Source organism: Perca flavescens, chromosome 7, assembly GCF_004354835.1.
Source record: "Perca flavescens isolate YP-PL-M2 chromosome 7, PFLA_1.0, whole genome shotgun sequence".
Classification (NCBI taxonomy): domain Eukaryota; kingdom Metazoa; phylum Chordata; class Actinopteri; order Perciformes; family Percidae; genus Perca; species Perca flavescens.
In genome coordinates this window covers 29029446-29054415 of record NC_041337.1, presented here as the reverse complement: position 1 = coordinate 29054415, position 24970 = coordinate 29029446, and the positions used below count along the sequence as shown (strand labels likewise).

The window sequence follows — 24970 nt, the reverse complement described above, 5'->3', positions numbered from 1 at the left end:
ATATATTTATGTATGTGTGTGTGTGTGTGTGTGTGTGGGAAAGGGAGAGGTAGTATGTTTGGTTAAACCCAGCGCCAAAGCTTAGCGGCATGTCATCTGTTTGTAAAGACAGAGAGACTACAGAAAATGCATAATGAGGCAGAGATGAGGATCAAGTGAGTAAAGCAGAAAAAGAGTGACAGTTAACATGTCGAAAACATTGGGATCTACTCATATACTGACTGGTCTACTGGCAAGAGGATTCTACTGGACAACCTTAGATTTTACACAACTGGCAACTAGTTTACTGTACGTTTGATTAAAAAAAACACTGTAAAGTTTGTTGAGGAGAGAGCTGTGGTGTGTCTGTGTGAGTGTATGTGTTGTATGGGTTTATGTTTTGTTCCCTTGAAGGCTATTGTGAAAAGTCATCCTGTAAAATATTGAGGTATCTGTTAAATGTTTCCAGCTGAGTGAGGTTTCTGTAAGTAAGGCTACTGAGGTGGAGCTGCTGACCTGGGTTGAGGGGAGGAGGGTTGAGAGAGTGCGGCCTTGTTTGGGTTCATTTGAGCGCGAATGGCCCTAGTAGCATCAGCTACAATAGTAATGTTAGCCATTAGTGAAAATATTGTAATCCAGATCTGTCTTGCAGGCATAATGTTCTCCATGTACAATCCACAAATGCAACCATTAATAATGGAAACTTAAAGGTGCAGTAGGTAAGACTTGTAAAATTAGATTTGCTGAAACTGACCCTATGTTCGAGTAAAACTACATGAAGCTGGTCATTTAAAAAATAATCTGGCTCCTCTGGCGCCACCTACAGCCTGTAGTGCAATTTGCAAAAATCTACAGCTCCCTGTTCAGATGTACCAATCAGGGCCAGGGGGGTGTGTCTAACTGCGTGTCAATCACTGATCATGCACAGGCATTCATATTCTGTTGTGTGGGGGAGGGGCTTAGGAGACCATTTTGGGCTTTAGCAGAAAGGGGAGGGACTGAGAAGTGGTCAAATCTTTTTGGCTAAGTCCTGGATCTTCGCAATCCTACCTACAGCACCTTTATTTATGTAGCATTATGTCGCACAGCAGCATAGCAACGTTAAATAATTGATGTTTCACGCTCAGAACTCTTCAAACTGAGCACACTCTCACCCCATAACCCTGCCTTGCATTCCTTTTGAAACAGAAACAAAAAGTCCACTTTTTTATGTATTTCAACAACTATTGTTTAACAAACGATGATTTTTACAAATCTAAAATTCCAAGAGATGCGATGCGAGACATAGTGAGAAAGGTAATGTCACACTTTGGGTTCAGGAGGCGACATCTCGTCAGTCACTGCACACTTTGCCTATAGAGCACGTCACTACATCTGCCTGTGGCAATTCTCATTTAAAAAATACTTTCTCCTAAAATCTTCTATACTGATTCTACAGTCTTATGGAGGTCCAATCCAACGGTTGTCTGGGTCAAATGGGACAAAAGGAGCCAATTTCTGCATTGTCTTTTTCACAGTAAAGTGACACATCCAATTCCACAGCAGCTGTTCCATTACATTTCAGACTCTCGTCAGCCCTTGGTGCACCACAGTTGTCCGAAAGCAGAGCCTGACTGGCTGCTGAGTTAAAGCTATGAAGAGTAATCCTGCTGTAATTGGCTACTGCAGAAAAAGAGGCGGTTACATGGTTGGGTGGTTAATGAAGAGGCACGCCCACGCTGATGCTGCTGCCATTGGCTAAATCCTGTGTCAGTCAGTTGAGGCAGTGGTAGTTCATGATCACTTGATTGTGTTTTGACGTCCTGCTTCTGGAAAAAGCAGATGTAGCTGATTTTGTGTTTCAGAACTGGGTACTGCCTTTCCATTGACAATGAAAAATGTTTAGCTCCACTGTTTTCCTTCACCTCAGGGTGCAGCTCCAGGTGTACCACGGCTGCACCGACCAGTGTTTTTTCATTCCATAAGATAAAGGAAGGAGAATGAGTGCCAGCGGCCCTTCCCTGTCCGAACAAGAAAGTGAAGCCACATCTTTAGTTAAAAAAAGGGGCTATTCCGTATTCACTCACTTGAAATCGAGGGAACAAGGGAAGTGGAGCTTGTTCATTTTGCAATTGGAAAAGGCTCCAGGGCTCCACCAGGCTCACCTCTGCTTCATTATAACGAGGTCCCAGCGCAACAAGCCAAGCGCTAGCTAGACAGCAAAACTCAGACACACATTAAAATTGACAATCTTGAAAAAAACAAAAGAAAATAGAGAAAATGAAAAATAACGTTTTCACCAAAATGAATATTATGGATATACTGTATAATTGTCAAAAGCTTATTGATAGACTTTAGAAAGAGAGAAAGAGAAAAGGTGTACATCCATAAGCTTGGAATGGACAGAGAGGACACTTCCTGGTGATTGACATACTGAGTTGTTGGGTGCCTTTAAAAGGCTGCCAGAGAGTTAAAGATGCTCACGCTGATGTTCAGAGTGTAGCTAGTGCATGAGACTCAGCCAGTTGGAATGATCAACACAACCACCACTGGCAATGTTCAGTCACATGAAGCCTTTTGCAATTATAATTCCGAGTCCCATCATTAAACATACTACACTAGTATGAGCATCATCCAAAACAGGGTGGGACCAATGCTGGCCCTTTATTAGGGACTCTATTGGCCAGGTTGGTATGATACAGGTTCTTTCCTGATGTTCTTTCAGGTGTGTTGATCTGTGAAATGCCTAATTTTACTTCATGGTTATGAAATTGGTTAAATCTGAATTTGCTAAATGTTGAGTGCCAAACATGTGACATATGGTCACAACCATATCAGACAGCCTTCTTTAGTGCACCCTGAAACAACTCAATAACTTGACCAGGATTGCCGCCTCTGCCGATTCTAGTTGAATAGAACATAAGAGTCCATCTCCTAATTGCACATAGTGCTGTATCTCCAGAGCATCTTGCCATCATCAACAATTGAATTCTCTTAGTATTTTGCCTACATTAATCTCTAACTATGTACAGACTTAGCAAGTGGTATTTACAAGGTTTGTCCACAAGGGGGTGATCCAGGCCTGCATGAGGGGTGAGCATGCATTGCGTCGACTGAAACGTGATATGATATGTAGTGATGTTGAAAAGTAACATCCTAAACCTCGCTTATGTGGCTGGTGTTGAAATGATATAGATGTGACAAAAAATGTATGAGGCTTGAGTTTTGTTTAATATATAAAAAAAAGTTTCTTTCTCATGTTTTATAATTCTACCTAGCTGTTTAGAGCATCTGAAGGATTTCATTCCAAAAACACTACAGGCTATACATTGTTTAACTACTGTACATTGCTACCTTCTGTAGATTATTCACTTTGTCCTGAAAAAATAACCTTAAGGCTGATATTAATCACTCAGTGTTTTAACACAGATGGCTCTGTATTTTAAAAATGTAGCCATTTCATGGGAAGGTCTACTTTAACAATGATCTCTAATGGATTCTAGGCCTATGCAAACTATTTCATAAGTCATTTTTTAACTGAACAGATAAAGTTTAGTAATGAAAATCTTGTAGTCACCATTTATTTCAAAAAGTTTCACTTTTAGCTTACTTATGCTGTTATTTAGTATTTAGTATGATTAGAAATCACAGTGATGCCTAGAGCTTCAAAAACAATCTCTGTCTTATGATTGTAAGCTTACGCCACACATACCATGAACACTAAGTACACAATATCATCAGACAAACTTTTCCCTGAGGCAACAGCCAGTAGTTGGCTTCTGTCCAACTATCTAGCTCGAACTGTCTTAGCAGCAATCTAACCAGCCGAACAAATATTTTTTGGATAACCACTATCCAGGAAACATGACGTTGTGTTTGCGTGTGTCTGTCTACAAACTTCACAGGTCCAAAAAAAATGATCAGAGAAGTGCTTCCCTGCACTAATCCCTCGGTCAGAGCCTGTACACACCCCCTTGTGGTTCATCAATATTCTCATATACTGTACACACATCACAAAAATAGAAGGACTCCTCACACTTCTCAGCGCTTTCTTGTGTGTCTACAATTGTCTTTTGAAAGACACGCGCACGCTCGCTCACACACACACACACACACACACACACACACACACACACACACACACACACACACACACACACACACACACACACACACACACACACAACTGAGAAGGGGCCTTCAAATCCTCTACTTTATACAACACTCTGAATTGCTTGCTTCCTTGGAAGTAACCATGTTTCGCTCTCTTAAATATATATATTCATATATATCAGCTTATACGTATCATTTATATTTATATAGCATTATACATACATTCTTGTTTTGTGAAATTCCCTTTTGTCTTGTGACCAGGGAATTCTAACCGTAGCATATCCCTCCATCTATCCAACCTCCTTTACTCATTCCTCCAAATGGCACCTCTCTTCTCACCGTTCCTATACTGAAACATTCCTACCTATACTTCCTTTCTTCGCTTCAGCTGACCATCTGAGACCTACAGATACACAGGGCTAAGCAGCCCATCTTAACCAAGTATTTTAAAACGCTATGTTGACATTTAATATATTTGGATGTCTTTGCTGTCAACAAACTGTAAATCAACAATAGTTTATAGCTATCTAACGCGAGTGTAGTAACATTGCTAGCAATGTGGTTGTAACTCACAAGTGCCAGCATTGGTTAAACGATGTAAATCTGTGTATCTATTTCTGTCCGTCATCGCGACGATGTGAACAATGTTATGAGGATGATGGTAGAAGGGATGCGACGCTCACATCCATCAAGCGGTCTTCACTGTAAAAAAAATATAAAAAATAAAAATAAATGAAAAAAGAAGAAATGAGAGGAATTTAGCAGTGATATCCGGAGGACGGTGGTGATGAGAAAAGGCAATCTTCCTTTTGGAGTTTCTAAATTTGGAGAGGATCAGGATGTCTGTCTGTTCCAGATGTCTACCAGTCAGGATATCTGCCTGACGTAATGACATTTAATGCGGTGCTGTGTTTGCAAATTCAGAGGTTAAAATATTATCTGGTTATCCAGGTGCTGCAGAAATCCAGAGCATATTAAGATGTCTTAAAATCTATAAATTTAGAGGTCCAGGCATCTGAGCCTTGCTGCTTAAGGTCAGGAGGAGGAGAATGGACAGATGAAGGGGTTGAAGGTTACCGTCTACCTATCTGATGATCCATCTTTCTCCCTCACGTCCAGGTATAAATCAGGGCTGGGGTTCTCTTGGGGAAAAGGCGGTAAGGGTTGGTTGGTCGTCCTGTGTGTCCTATGATGTGTGATGAGTGTGTGTATGTATGCAAGCGTGCCTCCTTCTCTGCTATGACACCTCGCTGCCAAACACTTCCAGCACCAGCGGGGTGAGCTGCATGCTGTGCTCGGGCTGGAAGGAGAGTGAGCGGTACTGCTTGGAGTGCTCCTCGTTCAGGCTGCGCAGGTCGGCCAGCTTCTGGATCATCTTGGCATAGAGGAGGCGTCCGCCTGGGTGGTTGACCTGGATGTAGGCCTGCAGTGTCTCCGACAGATGATCCTGGAGCTGCTCGATGCGGCCGTGGTCTTGGACACCGGGACGATCTGCCATTGGGTAAGGGAGAGGGTGCAGTGGAAGGAATGTGCGCATGCCCGTTATGAGGGAGGTCACAGAGCAGAGGAGGGAGGCAGGTGGAGAGAGGGAGTGGAACAGAGAGAAGGTAGAGGAGAGTAAAGTTCAGGTGGGGAGATGGATGGATGGAGAGAGAACATCAGTTGGAGGTTTTGTTGTAGTGGAATGTAATCATGGTCTATAGACATGTTTACATTGTTAATGCAGTTACTTCCTCCCATAACATGCAATTTATGATCATATTGGCTGGCTACGGCAAACAGTATTTTAATGTACACTACACTTCCAGCACAAAATACATCACAACTTCTTTGCACTTTCCTAGTTAGTTAGTTAGTTAGTTAGTTATAATGCTCACAACATGTTCTTCATTTTAGCAAATGTTTAACTCTGGCCTAAACTTTTGAAATAATACATTTACTCCCTTTATTTACAGGCTTTTCACATACATAGTCTATACATACATTTTATTAGGCCTATGTATTGATATCTTTTATCTCACAGGGCATGCACAATATCTTACATATCCCTTTACATATGCACAATATCTTACATATCCTTGGTGTATGCAATTTATTTACTGTGTCTTTAGTGTTCCACTGTTCTGTGTTGCGGCTACGTATTGTTTTAAGTTTAAATTTGATTGCAGCTGTGTGTAGGACTATTGTCCAAGCAAAACTTCCTCTTGGGAACAATAAAGTATATCTTATTCTATATTATACATATGTTTTTTTTTTAGATAAGTTAGGTTACTCAGAAATGACATCAGTTGGCATGAGTGGTACATGCTCAAGAACAGTTTCTAGAACAGAAAAGAAATTTTGGCTTATTAATGGACAGAGGAGAGGGCCAATTTTCCAAGGGATATAAAACATTTTCTTTTTTAATACTTTCTGAGCCTTACTACTAAAAAATATACTGAATGTATAAAAGCAAATCCACATTTTTATGAATTCCATCACTGCTCTTGTTTTTCTTTCTCTAATGGGATCAATATATCTTTATTTTTTCTATATGCGTTTACATTTTGAAATAAGGCCATAAACAGAAATTTGAATATCACATTTAGAAATGTTTTAGAGGGCGAATGAGTCATTCTTGAAATGGCCTTGCTGCTTGATGACCTCAATCAGTGGTGTTGTCAACTTCTCTTACCAACATTCATTTCTGACGTTGTGCGGTAACTTCAAAACACACTAATTATTCGGGGAATTTTGTTCAGCAAGCAACACATACCCTGTGCTACACTGTTTGTACTTTCCTGACGTGCCGTTGTTAGTAAGCCAGTCAATCTACTAACAATCTCACTCTTAAAAAAATGCCTCTGCTGGGAATACACCTACACTGTCAACACTCAAATTAACACACAGACACAAACAGTACCTGGAGAAAGCAGGCAGATGGCCATGAGCAGCACATGTTCCTCCTCGTGCAGGTTGAGTTTCTTCAAACCAACCTGGAACTTCACCAGCGGCTCCAACAGATCCAGAGAGTGACCAGCTATGGAGGACGACACAAACATAACGTTTATACTGAGTCCGAGGCAGGGGACACATTATATTGTGCTTTTCTATTGATTTATAAATTAAAAACACACTTTGTACAGCAGTGTGCTTCAAAGTAGAACCATTACTCTCTATGGCCCTGCATGTGTCAGTGAATAAGAACAGAGTGTGTGTTTCTGTTTGTGGCTGCTTTATTGCTTCCATGAAAATACCTGAAGTCAAAACCTCATAGTAATGTGCAAGTTTGCGTAGATGGCAGTGTGTTGGTTAACCTTGAACCCTGCTTGTAAGGTTCCGTTATATAAAGGTAGGAGAAAAAAGGAAAGAAAATCACAGCTGTGTCATCAGCTCCAACAATGAACACTGTTCTCTGTGTAAGTTTTATCAAACCTTCAGAGCATTGGGTACGCGAGGAAGAAGAGGAGTGTGTGTATTGAGAGGAATCAATAAGCAAGGTCTCTGACATGCTCTGTGTGCAGTCCACACACACACACACACACACACACACACACACACACACACACACACACACACACACACACACACACACACACACACACACACACACACACACACACACACACACACACACACACACAAGTTAAAGTTAAAGAGTTATTATACTCCTTTTCAGCATCATATTTGCAGTCTTGGGGTCTACTAGAATAGGTTTACATGCTTTGATGTTCAAAAAACACGTTTCTCATACTGCCCATTGCTGCAGCTCCTTTGCCTGAAACACTCTGTTTGAGCTCGTGGCCCGGTCAGCTGGCCCACTCTGTTGTGATTGGTCAACCAAATTCAAACAAGCCACCGGGCGTGCCATACTCGCTCAGGCAGCACCTATGGGCAGCACATGTGAAAAACTGGGCTGGCTTTCTCAATCAGTGACATCACTAATTGAGGAATTTCAAACTGGAATGTGGGCGAGCCGTTTTTAGGTAGTTGAGAAAAAGTGCTGTGTTTTTTTTTTTTTAACTTCATACATTTATTACATACACAAAAAACTATATAACACACTAATATATGGGAAAAATCCCCAAAAAGCATAATAGTGGCTCTTTAAAACACATGAAACTGAGCCCCTAATCCAGTTTCAATAGTCTCACTTTGGTACTATGACAGTGAGATGCAACCAACCCTTTGTAACATCATTGATGCAGTATTTGAAGTCAGGTCCTCCGCAGCTCCAGGACATGTCCTCCAGACTGAAAGACTGGTTTGAACGCAGCATGATGATCTCAATGGCACTCGACTTCAACAGAGCAATCTGGTCTTCTGCGGTCAGCTCTCTGGAACACACAGTCACAGATAGTATTACTATTATTGTTACTGTATACATGTTGACACAAACATATTTTTGTTACTTCACTTTGCTTTTTAACCTTGTACTGCATCAACTTCTCAAAAAAATATCTTATTCATTTTACTTGAGTTATATAGGAACTGCATAGTCGCTGCAAATTTTTGAGGTAGACCGATAAATTGGCTGATATCACTTTATTGCACATATGACTGTATTGTGTATACAGTAAATATAACAAGACATTGCAGTACAGAAATGCCAAAGATATATTTGAGGTAGTTTTGCAACAGTGTAACCATTACACAATTTTTTTTCAACCGTAAAATCTTTCACTAAATACATATATTGGTCATCTTATCCTTATCGAAAACAGGTGTTTGTGTTTTTTGTTTATGTAAAAAATTATAAATGAGAGGTCTTCTTCTGCAAGATAAAACTAAAAACATTTTCAATTTGAGCAAAAGATTTGTACATACTGTACTGACTGAACAGCAAAGCAGACAGAAACATGAAAGAAACAACTGTAGTTTCTGTCATTGTTCTCGGTTTCTATCACACAAATAGAGTTGGTGTGTGCTATTAGCTACCTACAGCAAATGTCCATTGGCAGTGTGTGGCAAATAAACACTGACTGAACACACCGTTTTGTTTCTTTTACGTAAATAAAATTCAAAAGTTATTCCAGGGAAGAATTGAATAGACAGAATCACTGCAGTGTTTCAGTATATGAGGCATAGATAGAAAGTAGCTAAGTCAGTTTCAAACAGTATTTGCGGAGGACTAAGACGTGACTGAATAGAGAGCGACATTTTGACAATTTTCTTGAAAGAAAACTTGATGATATTAAGGTCTGAATTTTCAACTCAAATCAAAACAAATTTGAGTTAATCTGGAGGTCCAGAATTAACTTTTAGTTGAACAAAGAGATCCCACACTCTCTAATTCCCATAGGAAATCCCCTGAACTACACACACACAGCTGAGACTCCGCTCCACAACAAGGGCAGTATGAATAAATGTAACATGCAAGCATGTAACAAATTACTGTTAGGTTTCCATTTCTGATTCATAACATGCAAACACACACGCTTGCATTATGTATACCCATATGGGTCTTCTCTATTCTTTTTATTAACGTGGTCTCTGTATGTGCATACATTTATAAACTTATCTTTCAGCTCAGCATGCATTCATAAAGCTACAGCCTGTTCCGGCGTATTCCTGGAAGAGCTTGTTTGTTTGTGATAATAGCATCTCACTTTACCCAATGATGTCCTACATACATGTGGGCAGCAAATCAATGTGCTCTGCGTGTGGGCGGGGAGCTCGTTCAGGCTGCTAACCTTTGTGTCTGTATGTGCTACTGGTTGGATGCAGCAGCATTTTACTAGTCAACAAAACCATTACCAGAACTCCAATAAAGCAGCAGATAGTTGCAGGGGTAATAAAGTTTAATTTTCAACATAGCCAGAATGTGATTTATAGCACCTGAGGATAATAACATATATTGCATTAATATCAGAGCCCTACTGAGCCAATCAAAGGTTCAGGTCAGCTTCAGCAGTCGTGATTAGGGTTCAAACTAGCATTTCTTGTTTCTTTCAATTAACATGACACATTTTGATTATTAGATTTATACTTGTTGTCTATAAAATGTCATAAAATAGTGAAGCAAGCAGCGAATTCTCACATTTTTATCAAACAAGCAAATGGTTGGCATTTTTGCTTGATTAAGGACTAAAACGATAAATAATCTATAAATAATAATAATAAATCTAAATCTATAGTTATTTTAGATTCAGTAAGAACCATGCAAATGCCATTAAAGCTGACTTGACATTGTGTTGCAAGAGATTTTTTGCTATCGTCAAATAAAAACTCAGAATCAAGGTCTGTCCACCAATATTAGCTTTTAGAAAGCAAGATTATGTACATATTCTTTTTAAAAGCCCTACTGTGACAAATGAAGAAGATTCTGACCTTGTTCACTTCTAAAATAAACTAGAATTACCGCCTCGCAGTTGTATGTCTCCGCCAACCAGTAAGGTTTGCAGTTTACATCCACATCCGTCTAGACTCCCATTATATGTCGTGAAGACTGTTGGAAGGAATTTGATAAAAAAGGTATAAAGTGTATTTTTTGGAGGACGTGGATGTTCACACACATTTTTAACCCAGCAGCACAAAAGATCTATACAGTCAGCACAGTTTCAAGATTAGTGTCACCAACTCAGAATCCGACCAAATGCCTCCCCTTCTGTTCCTGAGTTATGGTGTTGAATAACGGTCGGACAGGCTACTCGAAAACATAAAGCCTCCAGCTAGCCGGCGCAGAGGCATATTAAGACACTGTGTAAACAGCAATCTATGCTGCTACCCTGTAATGATACCTCACAATCTACCAGCAATCGCTGCGGTGTACACAGTTTTTTACCTAAAGCCTGGGATCATCTTGGCAAAGCCTATGACTTTCTGGATGCTGTAGGAGACCAGGTCCGCCAGGTGGGGCAGCATGGAAAGTTTTGTGTCCTCCTCACTAGAGTCTGGACTGCTAGCACCGTCCTGGTACATCATTAACAGGTTGCTGAAGTTCATCTTGGTGTCAACAGACTCTGTTTGGGAGGGGAAGAGGAGGCAAGAGGAGTACAGCGGAAGAAAGCAAAAAGAGTACAGGAGCAGGGTAAGGAAGTGATTAAAAAGAAGTATTTTAGACACAGAAATATCAAATGCCAGTAAGAGGTTAAAACAAGGCAAGACACTGCTGTGAGAACACAGTGGTGCTGCAAAAGAAATTAAATAAACCACATGACATAATGAATACTGACTGCAGAAGTGTATACTACTTTAAGGAAACACATTTTATAGAACATGTTTGATTTATTCTACTTGATGAAACACAAACTACAAATAAACAACTACATTTTTTTTTCAAGCTCATATAGTGTGAGCAAGTAGTTTATTTCTTTATTAGCATTCCCATTAGCTCCTGCCTTGGGTCAACTAATTTTAAGGAAGCTAAAGTGTGGTCTAAAATGAGCAATATAAGAACAAGGAAAATCTACATCACAACAAAACTTAGATGAGCTAAAATATTCATACATAACATATAAAATGTGATTTGTTTGTATGAAAGGCAAATTAAAAGCCATTATTTTGGTAACTACAGACCTCTTCAGACATTTAAAGACCTGTGAATATGCTGTTATATCAACATCAAACAACATAAAATAAGAACAAAACCATTCCGTATTTTCAAATTGCACTAATAACTCCCCATCCTGGCATTTTCGTGCAAACTAACACACTTAGATGGATATCTGACTGCAAACTATTTGATAGTAACGTACAGCAGGAACAAGGACAACATTGTAAAGACTAAACAGTCTTCGCAATAAATAGAACATAAACACAATAAATAGTACGTCATGAGGTTAACAAATAGGCATACATTTGATATGTGCTAGTCTCTCCAGTGAGGAGCCTTGCTGGGTAAAAGAGTAGATGTACAACTGTAGATGATGGATGGGCTTTCATTGGCACACTAAAACTCAGCAGAGGTAGACAGTGGGCGCAGAGATGTTTCTATGCATTTTTAAATCAACAGAGCTCTTTACGACTGCCGTGTCCTTGGTTAAGTTAACCTTGAAGTATGAAAGCGAACAAAGACAGGAGGAGAATGACGCTCACCAGGTGAGTGGTTGAATGAGTCAGAGGAGGCCTCAGACAAGGAATGAAGGGAGGCAGCTCTGCTGGCACTGCGTGTTACTGGGCCTTCACGCACTGGAGGCTGCGAATACACACAGAGAAACACAAATATTAATATATCGCTGGAATACATTGACAAATTAACCTTTTTGTTGCCTTCCTGTCGATCATGAAAAAAAACACTTTTCTTGTCCCTTCTTAACATTTTTGTTGATTTTTTCCGTCTTTATTTAAACGATTTTGTGGGTTCTTTTTCAACGTTTTGGTCACTGTGTTTTTGAAGTTTTTAATCGTTGTTTTGGTCTCTTTTAAAAAAAAAAAAAAATTACGCTTTTCCCCCCACTTTGTCTGTTTTTTTTCGACATTTTTGGTGCTTACTTCAGCATCCCTTATTTCAACGTCACATATTTCTGATATACAAAAAGCGTTGAAAACAGGTCAAATTTGACCCAGGGACAACATGAGGCTTATTAAGTACGCATCCACTTTATTAATCTTGAAGAAAACAATTGTGAATTGCAATTTTTTTTTTTGACTGATTAGAGGTGATTGAATTGAGTGCTTTATCTGGTAAGGTTCACTCTTAGTTCAAAATGACACCAATCCATATGATGGTTATAGCTGTCTGCACAGTGTGTCCTGGAATCACTCTTTGCACTAATAAATCACAGACCAAAGGCAAAAGTGTTTTGAGACTTTCTCAGACGTTCCATCCAATCTGCATCCTCCATCTCATTTACTCTGGACGACCCAAATGTTGTGGTTCGCAGAGAGAATGTCGTCTGAAAGTATCAAGCTCATGACATGGGAGGGAGAAAATACGACGCCGCTGTCCGGAGGAGAAATGCCTTTGGCGAGGCGTTACGGGTGTCAAGTAAACTGAAAACACACACAGGCCATGGCAGCTGACATGCTGGTCTCAAGTAAACAGGACTGCGGTTACAGACTTTATTCACAGCTATCTCAAGATCACAGGAGCAGCGCTGAATCCCCTTACTTTCATACACAAGTGTAGACATTTTACACCGCTCAATAATAAATCTGGCTGTCACCACCTCCTTAAATGTGTATGTTCCTCGTGTGGTCTGAACTGATATGGAGAGCTGAGAAGATAATTCTTCTAATACTGGCACAGTACAAGTACACAAAAATGCAACAATGGCTGTTGGATTAAAGGGTAACTACTGTTTGTTTTTTTCAACCTGGACCCTATTTTCCTATGTTTTTGTGTCTACGTGACTGATGGGAACAATGATCTTTGACATTGGTCCAGTATTAAGCAAGATTACTGCAGTCGGCAGCAGTGAAACAGGCTACAATGTAAGTTAATAGGGCAATTTTCCAGCTTGTATTTACCTTCACAAAAGTGCTCGTTTTGCCACTCAGATTAAAATTCTAAGTGTCTGACAACATTATGGAAAGGATTTCTAAGGAGGACAACCTTTTTGTTAAAGAGTAAGATCCTTTTTTTTAAAACATAAAAACAGGTGATTTCAGTTGTTCTGACCTTTTAGACCTCTGCTAAGGTTGAAGGTGGGTTGGAGCTTTGATGGGAATTTATTATGTCACAAATTTCATCTACCAATAAGAATGATAAAGGTGTCATTTGTCCTGTCCTAACAGGTGCAAAAAAAGCTAATCGGAGACTCGGGAAGATGTCAATCAATCAGTCTATACACACCCACACAGTCCTGGGAAGAGGTCCGATCAGCCAGATTAACTGAAAACAACTGTGTGGGTGTCCAGGGCCTTTAAAACACCAAGGCAAATTCCTTGTATGTGAAAACCTACTTGGTAACAAACTCCATTCTGATTCTGGTTTTGACCAAAGAAACCAAAACGTAGATGTGATTGCACCCTTGAGTATGCATTACGTAATTATCATTATACTTCTACGACAGCCACTTGCCAACAAAATGCCATATGTAATCATATAAATATCAGGGCGCCTGTGTGGCTCCCCTGGTGAAGCAGGCGCCCGTGTATAGAGGTTTACTCCTCGATACAGCGGCCGTGGGTTTGTCTCCAACCTGCGGCCCTTTGCTGCATGTCATTCCCCCTCTCTCTCCCCTTTTGGGTCTAAGCTGTCCTATACAGATAAAGGCCTTAAAAATGCCCAAGAAATAATTTAAACAGAAATTACATTAACACATTAAAACATTAAATACAGTTCCTGTGCCTCAGGGTCTTTGCATTGCTAAGCAACATTTAGCCACAAGGCTGAACCAGCTGTTTTAAAATCCTGACACGTTTTGAATCCGGGAGTACTGCTGTCTACAGTAACAGGTCCAACGTATTAGCCTGGATGCCAGCCGAACTTAGCCCCGCCCAGAGAGAGCGTTATATGGTGGAGAGACATAGAGAGAGACTGAAGAGAGGGACCGCCGGCGCTAGAACAAAGCCGTGAATCAGAGAAATAAAATGCGTTTTCGCCGATCCATCTCTAGAAATGCAACTGTAGCGAGCATGTCACTATCACTTTACGTTATCCACATTTATATTTACAAGAAACAAATGATATATCAGCTTCAAAAAAGTCTAAAAGTCGGAAGTCAGAACAAATGCATTGTGCAAAGAGTGGTTGCTATGGAGACGATACACAGTGTTGAGTTCCGTTGCTCTGATTGGTTGGAGGTCTATCCAATGAATGCAGAGGCATTTTTTTCCCTGGTTCGGTTGGAACACGCCCCATAATCACAGCCCAATGGAGCAGTTTCAGACTCACATCCTGACTAGAATCTGAGTAGGACCACGTCAGGCTACCAACGTATGCTTGTATACTGAAAATGCAAGCCGTTTCGCAAGTCTGTTTTCTTCTGACTTCGGACTCAGGCTATCAACTTCACCATGGCTAATGTCATTTAAGTCCTCTATTTAAGTCTCTTCCTATATTTAGTTGGATCTGGAAACACCAAACAAACAAATAACGTTAGCTCCAAGAGCTAAGCCTCACTGGTGCGGTCTTTGCCTAAAGTTAAATACTGGTGCATTCATTTAGAAATACAAACAAGACCCTATGTACTGTCTGGTTTTTCTTTTAATTAGTATTTTTGGGGCTTTTATGGCCTTTAATTGACAGGTCAGCTTCAAGAAAGGAAAGGGGAGAGAGAGGGGGGAGAGAGGGGGGGAAGGGGAGAGGGGGGGAAGGGGGGGGCGACATGCAGCCAAGGGCCACGGGTCGGATTTCAACCTGTGCCGCTGCCAAGGACTCGGCCTACATGGGGTGCATACTCTGAGCTAGAGGTCGGCCCATGTACTGTCTGATTACTAAAAGTTAATCCAGCCAAACCAAACTGAGAATGTGGCCATGGTCTAAGGTAACTTTGTACAGTTACATGCCGTACTGTTGAAGATCAAACATAAAGAAGTAGCAGCCTTTCCTAGTGTTTTAGCTATAATTTTAGCCTACTTTAGCCAATTACTGTCATAAAAGAGAGAATGCCACGGTCTGTAGTGTTGTGGTAAACCAGAGCAGATGGTCTCCATATACTATTATTACATCTCTTGTTGTTTTTATCGGTTCTTTAGCATTTAACCTCTAAGGAATTTAGTTTCTATGGTGGCAGGCTGCTTACTTAGAAAATAAATATCAAGAACACAGCTTTGTATGCAACTCGTGTTGAAAATAGAAAACGTTGCTTCTCTATCAATTAGCTTTTTACTGGAACATGTAGTGTTATGGCCTGATGCCATGCATCAGCCAACCCTCCCTTCCGCTGCATGACATCATGACCTGCTCCACCCATATTTATGGTGGAGCACATAGTGACTTTGGCTGCACGGATGATAATGTGAATGTGGTTTGGCTTTGTACTGGACTAACCCTGAAGCGGGAGAAGTCAGAATAGGAGGCATCGTAGGTCTTGTGGTGAGCTTCCACCAGACTGGAGATGATCCGGGCCTGCTCCTCATTCAGACGTGGCCTCATTGCCTCCCGGGCTGCCTCCTCCTCTTTCCTCTTCAATATCATATCCTTCTTTCTCTGAACCTCCTCGTCTGTCAGGATGACTGCAATAGAGGATGGAATAGAAGATATATTCAAATAGCTTGCAATGAACTGACAAAATGAAATCCCCAGCACACACACATTCACAAACATGGATGTTGAAGCTGCCCAGATCAGTAAAGCTTAGCATTTTACACACTTTCCCACATTCATTTAACTGTTCTTACATTATAAATTCCTCATACTAATGGCTTGCATTCATGTCAATGCAAACATTGATAATATGTATTTTGGAAAGAGATATTTTGAAATTCACCAAAAAGACAGAAAGCTGCAAACAGGTCTTGTGATTTAATCAAGCGGTAACTCCATTAACACCCCAAGTATCACAAGGTGTAACTGATCTGGGCTCTTCTCACTGTGTCTAATCTAGTGAAAGTAAACACAGGCGCAGGTTTACACACACACACACACACACACACACACACACACACACACACACACACACACACACACACACACACACACACACACACACAGTGTAGTAATGACACCACACTCTCTTTACACTATCTGCATCACAATGTTGTTACACACAGTAAAGAACTTAAGGTAATCATTGTAGGGGGGGCACAATAAATCAAAGAAGGTGACCAGGTTTTGTGTTAAAGTGGATAATAATACTGCACCAAAGATAGATAGATAGATAGATAGATATAAACGTATTAATTTTTTTAATCAATCCAGGTACTTCTTCTTAATTTAAGGGTTTGGGTTTAATGGGATTGTTTTTTCACCTAATTATGATGAGTTTCAAGAAAAAAAGGAAACAAGGAAAATGAACTTATGATGACCCACACTGAAAGAAAAGCAGATCTTATGTTGTACCTTAACACTTTCGTTGATGTCAAGACAATTACAAAAGCAATATCATTAAGTCTGCTTACTCATAGCACGTAAGGAGGGATGTTCATACATAATATCTGTGTTTATATCCAAAAATATTGCCTGAACTGGCTATGATAACGCGAATAATGAATATAGTTTTAGGATGGATTGTGGTTTTAAGAAAAAAAAAAAGTGCTACTTGTCAGCAGTTAAACAAAGTTAGCTTTTAAAACTAGGTGAAGGAGCTGTAATGTAAGCTCCAAATATTTCCATTCCAGGTTCCATGAACCATTCATCTTGTGAGCTTGGCACGCAGAAAAGGCCTGTCATGTCTGCTGCCTTTTCATATGGCTGATGCGGCGGGCGTTGGATATTAAAGTGCCTTTTACCTTATTCATGCTGCAGGAGTAGAGACTGCAGGCAGAGTGGAACAGTGGTGCAGAATGGGTTACGCATACTGTTTATAATGACTATCTTAGGTTTGACTAGATGAGAGGATCTTTTGGGAATTCATGGGTTTGCATGCCACTTCTACATGTCTTAGAGCATTACATTACTTTAATATTAATTATTCATTACAGATTTATATCTATCGCAACAGATTTAACACCCAACACCCAAGTGTTTTTATACTTTTCAATAATTTTTTTTTTCTCCAACTTTCAGCATTGTTGTCAACATTTCCTAAAGTGGCATCACAGTATAGGCCTTCAAATTAAAATTCTGTTATTGGGAAGAATGCCAGAGGGCCTGTATTAGTGTCAACTCCTGGGTTTCCCACAGCACTTTGCAGTTAAGGCAGGCGCCTTAACTAAGTCGTCAAAAAAAGAAAGAAATATATATATATATATATATATATATATATATATATATATATATTTACATTTAATGGATAAATCGCCATTTCACCGTCGCGTGAGCGTCAGAGTTGGTCAACAAATGTGCGGCCAGCTGGGGCATGCCCGGGCAGAGACTGGCTGAGTGGACTTACCGGAGCGTTGGTATATGGCAAGTAGAGAGCATTTATATATGTATCTCTGTCCTGTTCTTCACATCAGTGAGGCTTTCTTCTCTTGTTTCAACAAAGTCAATACATGACGTGTGACTGGAACTATCCATCACCTCTCGCGTGTAGATTTTCAACGTCCCGGCTGCTGTTGCCCGGTCTTTGAGACACAGCTGTTGTCTGTTTTTTTTAATCACTACATGCGGTTCACAACACGGTTAGTTAGCGTAGTTACACACTATACACAGTGTAATTACATGTCCTGTTTTTATTTCATGCGTACTATCTGCTTTGAGTGAGTGAATTTATTTTGGAGAAGAGTTGTCAGGCAAAGTGGAAGAGAGCGTGTCACGGAGGATAATGGGAGCCATGCAAGTAACACTGTTATAGCACGTTTTTTTAAATAATAATATCATTAATATTTAGTGTTTAATAAGTAGGCTAATTGTTAAATGTAGTACAGACTCTGTAGTCTATATACATAACCCCCCCCACACACACACACACACCTCAGTCAGATGGCAACCCCAACCCTACCACCTTAACTAACTAATTTTCTGCACAACAAATAACCCTGAAGTCATCCTGTAGCTTTACACATCAATTTCAGCTTATTGCAGCAAATAACACAACAGTGCAGAGCAGAAGTGAAAACACGGGCACTTCTCTGCTGTGAAAATACTGTGAATGACAGAATGACTGTCTATCATGAATGACTAAGATGTGTTAGATAATATTATGCATTGAGTACTGAAAATTAAGCTGTGGTGGGCCACCATTTGAGTATCGGTACTCAATACCTTTAAAAAGGTATCGACCAACCAAAATAACTCCATATACCAAGTAGTATCGAAACTTCTACAGTCAAACAATACCTGCAATCGATCCTTTTTATACAAAGAACTAGAAAAAAAATTACTATTTGTAAAATTTTGTTCACAGCAAATCACCGCAAGCGTTCAATACAATGCGACATCATACTGGCCCACTACCAGCAGCTAGCTAGCAGGTAGTGGTGGTGGCATTTTATGCTATGGAGTGCTTCCATGATGGGTATTGAATGAAGTAGGAAAAAAAAGGTATCAAATGAAGTACTCCATTTGTACCGGTATTGGTACTTGTTACTCCATTTGTACCGGTACTTGTACTTGTATTGTCATTTTTTACTGATACCCAGCTCTAGCCACCATTAGTGGATGAATATAGCGCAACACTGAGTTTGTCACACTAGCAACAGCACCTCAGCATCTTAAAATTTCAATTTTAACTCGCACTGCAGACCAAGTCTCTGGAGCTGCCGTTAGTCTGGTGGCTCCAGTTTAAACTGTTGTTGTGGAAAGGCTATTTTCAACATTTGAGGGAGAATGCCCTAACCCTAACCCAACACACAATTCCTGCAGTACAATATTTTTCTTTTAAAGACGCCTCTCAGCAACAGACAGAATGACCAACATCTGGATGTGGGTTGCAAAGTAGCCACTCGTGGTGTCAAACAGGAAACCCTGGAATACAAACTGTGCCTGAAGAGATTTTATAAAAGATGAATAACAGGCAGCTTAAATATTCCATGTGTGGATGTGACATCTGTAATAAGGTCTGAAAAAACTCCTTCTGTTACATTACACTACTTTGTAAAAAGAGCAGGTTGATTACTTAAATCAAAACACGTTTTAACACTATATCACCGCCATTGTTATAATTGAGTTATAAGATTATAGATGTCATGTGTGCCTGTAAATGCTCATTATAAACAAAGTAATTGGACACACCCACATACACTGTATCGCACATAACTACTACGTATTAAACTTTAACATACTCTATTCAGGTATGTGTTTGTCTTTTTGTTCGTCATGATGTTTCTTTTGTGCCCAGAGAAGAAAAGCATGAAGAGCGTTAAGTCACTCAAAGTATCATTATTTGATGTTGCTGACGTACATAAGAACACCTTGCAGGTTTTCCAGCACATAACATAACACATAAGCACACAACCCACAAGAAGAACTGTACAATTATATACTCAGATCAAATATTTACCACTGAACCAAAAAACAAGGATGCACAATATTTCCTAAACCAAATTTCTAGCAAGTTAATTGCAAACCGCTTTTCTACTTCAGTATTCTTCTGGCACCCTGAATATAGCACACATGGAACAAAGAATAAAAGTATTTTTGTCATCCAGGTCTGAAGTAGGGCTGGGACGATTCATCAACGTCATCGATTACGTAAATGCGGCGACGCAAATAATTAAAATTTAAAATAAATAAATAAAACTTGCGTGCAAATTAATTAATTTAATGTGGAACTAATGTAATGTGGAACTACTGTTAGACACGCGGGTTCTAGGGACACCTAAATTGTAGCCCTGCCTTAGCCCTGAAGCTAGGTCGACGGTCCAGTGAGTGAATCAGAGATGGCAGCACGAAAGGACGAGTATGGTGAGTGGTGGCGACCCACAAGAGTTAGAGGGACCTGCCGGCCTCTTTAAGATCGCCAGTTTGGGAAAACCTCGAGACTATATGGCTGCAGCCTGGAGCCTCCCATGTCATGTCCTATTGTCTCACGCCGTCCCCACCTTGAGAACTTTGGTCTTTGGGTCAGTTACAGTAGTAGGCTACGGGCGAAAGAGTGATGGATAAGACGAGGAAGGTGTGTCGGTGTTGTTCAGCAGTTGTTGGGCATGTAAGTGGAAAGACATCTAACATGCTAACGCATATCCGACATCACTCAGATGTGCCAATCACTGGAACGAGACAAAAAAAAACTGTCCAACTTCTCTTCCCTACAGTGCTTAAACAGCCTTTAGATACAAATAATTAAAAGTTAAATTAAAGCGGATGTTAAACAAGAGCTTATTCATTATTTTACCTCCTGTTAAAAAAGCAAATACAGGCTTCTCTTTTTGCACTTGCTCTGTTTACTTTAAGTTTTTATTTTTGTATTCCTCCTGAAAGTGACTTTATTTTGTGGTTGGATTGATAGCCTATATCTGGCTTCAGGTTGCACAGTGCAGTGTTAAACAATTTTTAATAAATAGAGATGTGAACCTCATTGAAATTGGTTTTGTGTAAATTGTTAATAACTCAGCAATGGGAAAATAATCGCTAATTGAAAAATTAATCGTTACATTAATCGAAAAATTAATCGTTAGATTAGTCGACTAATCGAAAAAAATAAATCGCTAGATTAATTCAGACTAGGGACAGCCCTAGTCTGAAGCCTGGCTCTGTAAGTCACTGCTGGAGTAGTGTACTGACCCCTAAATGCCTCTGCCCATATTATCCTTTTGACTCTCTGCCACAGTGACTGATTACCCATGATGCGCTCAACTGTGCAGGCAGACAGACAGCATGACGGCCAAAGAGAGACAGGCCCAGAGCCATGAGGTCACAATACGCACATACGGTCAACAGAGACTCTTCTATTTCTCATTAACTGACATTAAATTTAGCTCCATCAAATGATGCTATTCGTTAAGGTTTATAGGCATGACATTTTGCATGGCCGTTTTTAAGAGATAGAGACCTTGTCCATGTCAGCTGAATGCAGGATAATAGCTCCTTACACTATTGTGTTTTTCTGCTGTAGTAACCTATAAATTTGCTTTTTTTAAACTGTGTTAATGTCTTCCGTCTGTTAATTCAGCAATTTGTAAATGGTTTATGTCAATAAAATATGTGGCTAAAGCTTTTAGCTTTGACAATTTTAAGTGCATATTTGGATCAATGGAATAAAACCAAATGAATACATTCTTTACAGTAACTGCTTATTTAAGAGGCCAATGAGATGGCCCAAATGACTCTAAATTAAATAGAGCTCAGATCATGCACCTCATACTAAATACTGGCTGTTTTCCTGGAAGCTGTAAACAACTATATTTCAACTAGACTGCACCCTGGATTGCAACCACAGAAGCGGTGTTACATAACAGCATATTGTGGCGATGCAGACGACGACGACAACAACAACAACAGTTTGGCTACACAGGATTAAATTGGCAACTGAATGAATCTGACTGCTTAGCTAACCAAAGGATTTACTTGGCTTTCATCTCTTTTAACCCATCGTCATTAATTAGGCTGCTTTGGCTACGCTCCAATGTCCATCCAGTCCAAGCAGACTGCTTCAAACCACTCCTTGTGGTGAGGACATCCAAGTATGCAGCATAAAGCCCAATCATGAATAGGTACAGTTTGGTCAAAGTTTGGCACAGGCCGTCAAAGAAGCTATTCTAAGGCTGGGACATGATTGAGTCAGTCAGTCCCCAGCCAAGTTTGAGCCTTAGATGGCATCATTAAGGCAGGAGTTCACAAAAACAACAGACCATCAAAGGAACATCTTGACCACCCCACAGCTCTTGGCAGACGCACAGCAGTTTACCAAAAAGAAGGTTTGCTGTTCGGAAAGCGACTGATTGGATGTGGTGAAGTGCCCTGCATGGCAGAAATGAGCAGAGAAAGAAAGGCAAAAAAGAAAGGCAAACAGAGAGAGCGGGTAATGCCAGAGACACTGACAAAAAGGGAAAGGCAGAGTCTCCTTGTAGTGGAGGCCAGAGGTTCACAGCGGGCTTACTCATTAAACAGCCAACAGACCAGTTAAACACAATGGATGCTGCTAACACTCCCATTCGGTGTGATATTATGTCAAGCTGGATTTGGTGTGTGTGGCCAATGTTTTTCCACTGCTGCCCCAGGAGTGTGATGTTCCAGGAGGTGAATTCAGGTCAGTCAGGCGTCAGGGCACCCACACATGCCGAGTGTCTCGGAAAACGGCTTACCAATACCAGTACATGGTGGCAGAAAGAAATGGGCTATAAACACATTCGGTGATACTTGGCTGTATCTACTTTGCAATTTGAATATGTCTTTATGTGGACTTCAGTTCTCTTTCCTTCATTTGCAATGTATTTGCTGGTTGAGTTACTGCTAAAACAAATGTGCTATATTGCACACAACATTTAATTCTCAACTATCTTTGGATAGCACATCGCACAAATATACTGTATATTGGTGAAAATGCTTTAAAAGATAAACTTAATGTGGCCGGGTTGCGTCAGTGGGTAGAGCAGGTGCACATATATTTAGAGGTTTATGCCTCGACGCAGAGGCCCGGATTTGACTCCGACCTGTGACGATTTCCTACATGTCTTCCCCCTCTCTCTCCCCTTTCTCACCTGTCCTGTCCATTAAAGGCAGAAAAGCCCCCAAAAATTATCTTAAAAGGTCCAATGTGTAGGAATTTCTCTGCTCTAGCGCTGAGATCATATATTGTAATCAACTCTCACGCACCACGCAGTTCAAAGTACGTATTACAACTATGGTAGCCGGTCTCTTGCTCTTTTCAATATCCTTTTTCTTTTTCTGGGCGAAGAAGAAGACTCTTGTTCCTGAAATTTGGATTTTGAATACGTGTGGTCCTCCATGTTTCTTTCTTCAAACTTGCCGGGGCCGGGAAGCGACGATACCCATTAGCAGCATTAGCAGCACCTGTGAGTTTGTCATGTGACAGCGAAAACCCAAAAGGCGGAGCAGTATGTCCTGTATGTCCCTTACCGGCTAATGTATTTCAAGATGGCGCATGAATATGGAGCGTCTACCCCAGTTCATGCGAATGCAAATGTAAAATTTCAAGCCAAAAGGAATACTTGGAATTGATGGTGGAGGTAAATATTCACGAAAAAGGACAAGTTTATGAATGGGCAACACAGATTTTGATAATGAACAACTAAACACGTTACAAACTTGACCTTTAAAAATAAAAAATAAAAAGAGATAATCTTAATCGACATGTCTATCCAACTACAAATTAAGCATCTGGCACTTATGGTAATACAGGTGTAAAGGTTAAAGAGACAGAATACAAAAGCCTCAGAGAGACGATGAAGAATGTAAATTAGGGAGGCAAACTGAGGGCAGCACCACAGGATAAGCTTTGCTACTGAAAAACACTGAGGGTGGGAATTCAATCATCTAGGCTGAAACATCTCAGAAACTCTACTGTGATTCTAATCCTTTTACGAATACACACCCCTGCAAACAGACAAACACAGCAGGCATGCAAATACATTCACTCCCACACACAAGCGGGGAGATTTTTTTCTGGCATGTATCTCACCTCTGTCAAACAAGGACAGCATAGGAGTGTTTACTACAAACTCCGCTGGCACAGCTTACAGCGGGCACACAAACAAACACATACAGTTTTAACTGAAGGGTGGTGAAGCTTAGAAAAAGCTGCCAATAAAAAGAGGATTGCATAAAGGAAGACAAACACATACTCACAAAAACAGAGGGTAACTGAATTGTAATTAATCCTCAAAGATGCATTCAAGAACATAGTATACCATCTCCCATTAAAAATGAAGAGTTATACTGGGTTATTATTATTAAGTTACATCACAAGACTCACAGTGAGACGGATTGATGAAAAGCACAAATGAGTCATTGTTAGGAGCATGCTCATAAGACCAAGTGTAGAGATATGTACAAAGCATTTATGTGTTTTCCTCACGGTCAGTAGTCTGTCAGATGAGCAACTTATGTACAGTCATAATTGATCTCCATGTTGTTGTTTGTGTTTGTTTTGTGGAGTATGCCTTTGGTACTGTGACCTGTCTTTTTTAGTAAGTCCACATTCCGGTATGCGTTTGGGTGCGCGTGCACCCATGTGTGCATCCTGTATGTCAATGTTCCACCAATCAACGCTCAGTGCCACACCTTCATTCTGGCCCTAGCATGTATATTCATTTTCTTGTTTTGTTTGTGTCTTTGATTATGTGCATATAATGACACAGCCAGAGTAGACACAGTAACATGGATACACAGGCTCAAAATGAGGCAAAGATGGTACATCCACTGTGATCTACTGAAACATAGGTCAGGTCATGCTCAGAAGCACAAGTCCACATCTACACAGGAGGAGCGGAAGAGCACGTTTTATATTTTTGTGACTGGAAACGCACACCTACGGTTTTCGCGCCAGTTATCTACAGTCTAACAGTCCATTTCTGTATTTTCCAAGTT

The 24970-nt window shown here is 40.3% G+C and overlaps 1 protein-coding gene across 2 annotated transcripts in view; it reads right to left on the bottom strand.

The window, feature by feature from the left end:
- Positions 1-4118: 4118 nt before the first annotated feature.
- vdra (vitamin D receptor a) overlaps positions 4119-24970 on the bottom strand; it is an 89450-nt gene continuing 68598 nt past the window's right edge. For both annotated transcript variants that reach the window (XM_028583812.1, XM_028583813.1), the window contains exons 4-9: positions 15929-16113; positions 12088-12187; positions 10835-11012; positions 8236-8387; positions 6974-7090; positions 4119-5562 (exon numbers count right to left, since the gene is read on the bottom strand). In XM_028583812.1, the coding sequence (XP_028439613.1) occupies positions 5309-5562; positions 6974-7090; positions 8236-8387; positions 10835-11012; positions 12088-12187; positions 15929-16113 (986 nt within the window). In that variant the 3' untranslated portion in view covers positions 4119-5308. The remainder of the gene's footprint in view (positions 5563-6973; positions 7091-8235; positions 8388-10834; positions 11013-12087; positions 12188-15928; positions 16114-24970) is intronic.